Source organism: Diadema setosum, chromosome 1, assembly GCF_964275005.1.
Source record: "Diadema setosum chromosome 1, eeDiaSeto1, whole genome shotgun sequence".
In the NCBI taxonomy this organism is placed as follows: Eukaryota; Metazoa; Echinodermata; class Echinoidea; order Diadematoida; family Diadematidae; genus Diadema; species Diadema setosum.
In genome coordinates, this window is record NC_092685.1 from 15,468,994 (window position 1) to 15,472,102 (window position 3,109).

The window sequence follows — 3,109 nt, forward strand, 5'->3', positions numbered from 1 at the left end:
ACAGCTATATTCAAAAGATATCTAAAAGAAAACATACAAGAAACTGTCACTGATGACCCATACATGTACAGTACATACCTATTATATACACTATGTGTACAATTTCCTGTCACATGCACCATCTATAGACGAGGTTCTGTGACATAAAAAAACGTGTTGCCTGAGGAGCAAAAACAATCGCGTGTGGTGGATAGCTCTAGCGCGCAGTACGTATCGCATACCTGCCTGCCTGGCTGGCCTGATAAAAATCGCTTGTGATGATGGGGCGTGGAATGCAACGCTTACGCGCATATGCAGTTTTTGCCCCTCGGCTAGTTAGCCATGGCTTGATGACGTAACTGGAACCTCATATACTGAACCCATATAAAATCTGTAAACTAAAATAGAACAGAAAAAAGAAATATATATACACACACACACACACACACACACACACACGCACGCACACACACACACACACACACACACACACACGCACACACACACACACACACACACACACACACACACACATGATCAATCTCCCTCTTCACGTCCTATCCATCTCTCACTCTCTGTTATCTGAATCTTCCTCATCTCCCATCTCTCGTTCACTCAATCGCCAAACACATTATATCCCTGATATTGCATTTGGAATGAAGGCATTAATTTCTTCGAAATCAGCTGCTCTACTTTTGATTGTTTTGTATTGCTTTTTGACAATGATGTACACTGAATTCTCAGCACTGCACTGCAATTTCAGCAACTAAATCTTGTAATACGTATAATCATGTGCCTAACTTCCCTTTGTATACACCAGATATCATCCCCATTTTTGTTTGCACAAGCACAAAAACATCATCTGATTTTCTCCAAGTCTACACTCGACAAGAAAGTTGTCTTTGTAAACTGCTGTGCAGTGTCTGAATATTTCGGAAGTGATGACTACAAGCTGTTTAAAACCTTCGGTGGCACTTATGTTAAATTCATGATGAAAACAGTCTTATCATAACAAGACAAAGACATTTGTACCTACAAACTGCTATCTCATACTTTCTAGAGCTGATGTTCTGATATCATTAAAGTTATAATCTAAGTTGCTGCCTCCATTGAGATATACGTATACATACATGTATATATCGTATATCTATATTATACATACGTATACACACATGTATATATTGTATATCTATATTATACATATGTATACATACAAGTATATATCGTATATCTATATTATACATATGTATACATATATATAACTTATTAATTTTTCATGTAAAAAGTACTGTATAAGCTGTTATTCTTATGAACGAGGAAGTCATGGACATCTTTATGTGTTGTTAAAGGGACGGTATAGTATTGGTTGAGGCGATGATTCAGCTTTTAACTTTTTACGAGATACTTAAAATGACTTTATCAAATATGAAATAGCATACAATTCTACGAGGCTTTCAAAGTTTACTTTATGAAAATTGGTTTTGAAATGGCTGAGATATCCAAAAACAAAGTAAAACAAAGTGACCCTAATTAAAGGTAGGTCCCACCTTTCATAAGGACTGTTTTGTTTTGGATATCTTAGCCATTTCAAAACCAATTTCCATCAAATAAACTTTGAATTCCTCTTAGAATTATATGTTCTTTCATATTTCATGAGAGGTTTCTCATTATCTCAAATAATCATCATCAAAACAGTTGGAAATCTGAAGCCCTATCTCAATTGAAACAGTACCATCCCTTTAAATTCATGGTCAAACAGTGATTCGCGAAATTCGAGAAAATAAAGGCCTCGAAAAAACTAACAGCTTATACAGTAACATGAGAAGAGTTCCCTTTCAGCAGAAGGACACATGACTCTGTTGGAGCATGAAAACCACTAGTATGGCTTCTCCACACAATGTATGTAATACGCTGGGTGGGGCACTTCGTTGACTGACTTGAAATCCGCCAAGACCTGGTGCTTGCACTCACTCGTGAAGGCCTCCTTCAGCAGTTCTGTGAAGGCATTCAGGCGATGGGGGTAGTAGGACAAACGAAATCTGGGGGGGGGGGGAATGAGAGAGGGATTCAAAAGGAGAGACAGACAAATATAGGAGAGATTCAAAAGGAGAGATAAACAATTGTAGGAGAGATTCAAAGGTTGAGATCTATAGAATAGTCAAACTTTGAAAGGATCCACCTGAACAGGCTTTAATTCAATACATTGCTAACATTGGTATTGATATGAATAGCACAATGGGCATCATTCTTGCACTGTCTGCCTGGTTGAGATGAGTTACACTGATGAATCTTTTTTTTATCCCCTGACTAGCAGTACGTGCGCAAGTACAAAGAAGAAAAAATTTTTTTCCTACAATTCCAAATAACAAACAAACAATAACAAACCAACCATAGCAGCCAATTAGTGCAATCTTTCCTTGGTTCTTTGATTTCACTAGTCCACATAAAAGCTCCAATCAACATTGACCCCTCTATGACCTCTACATTCGGATATGCTCTAGCCATTTATGTGCAATGACCTTGCAGTGCCTTGAAAGCGAGTTTTTTCATACAAATGGATTCACAAACAATGACAACAGTTGAATATGGTTTTGTAATCCTGTCTTTAAAGGAAGAGTTTCACAAATTTTGCCTCACTACAGAGAATAGGTCCTTTCCTACCGCAAATTTAACAAGTTTGATTTTTAGCGGAAAATGAGCAAAGAAAATGGGATTTCATCGGGGTGCAAACCCGAGACCTCCAGATTGCAAGCCTGGTGCTCTACCGACTGAGCTACCGAAAGCCCTAGTTCAGTGTTCTTCCCAGAAACTATACAGTGGAAATTCCATAAATACACCACATATAAAGAGATCTGATATAACAAAATACCCAATGAAAGAAACCAATTTCTCTGGTCCCAATTAATCTTTTTCCTTTGTTTTATCTTGTTTTATTGACAGGGACTACTGATATAACAAAATGTCTGATATAAAGAACAATTTGTCTTATTCCCAAGGATCTCGTTAAACTGAGTTTCCACTGTAGCATAAAGGTGAGTGAGAAATAAGATTAACCCATTGAGGACTAGTCCCGAGTATACTCAGGCAGGTGTCTATGGGAAATGTGTGTTGTAGCAAAATCAGCCCGTCC

At 37.7% G+C, this 3,109-nt stretch overlaps 1 protein-coding gene across 1 annotated transcript in view; it reads right to left on the reverse strand.

Annotated features, from left to right (window-relative positions):
• Nucleotides 1-1,762: 1,762 nt before the first annotated feature.
• LOC140227387 (glycine N-methyltransferase-like) overlaps nucleotides 1,763-3,109 on the reverse strand; it is a 14,196-nt gene continuing 12,849 nt past the window's right edge. The window contains exon 5 of the mRNA XM_072307798.1: nucleotides 1,763-2,018. Within this exon, the coding sequence (XP_072163899.1) occupies nucleotides 1,856-2,018 (163 nt within the window). The 3' untranslated portion in view covers nucleotides 1,763-1,855. The remainder of the gene's footprint in view (nucleotides 2,019-3,109) is intronic.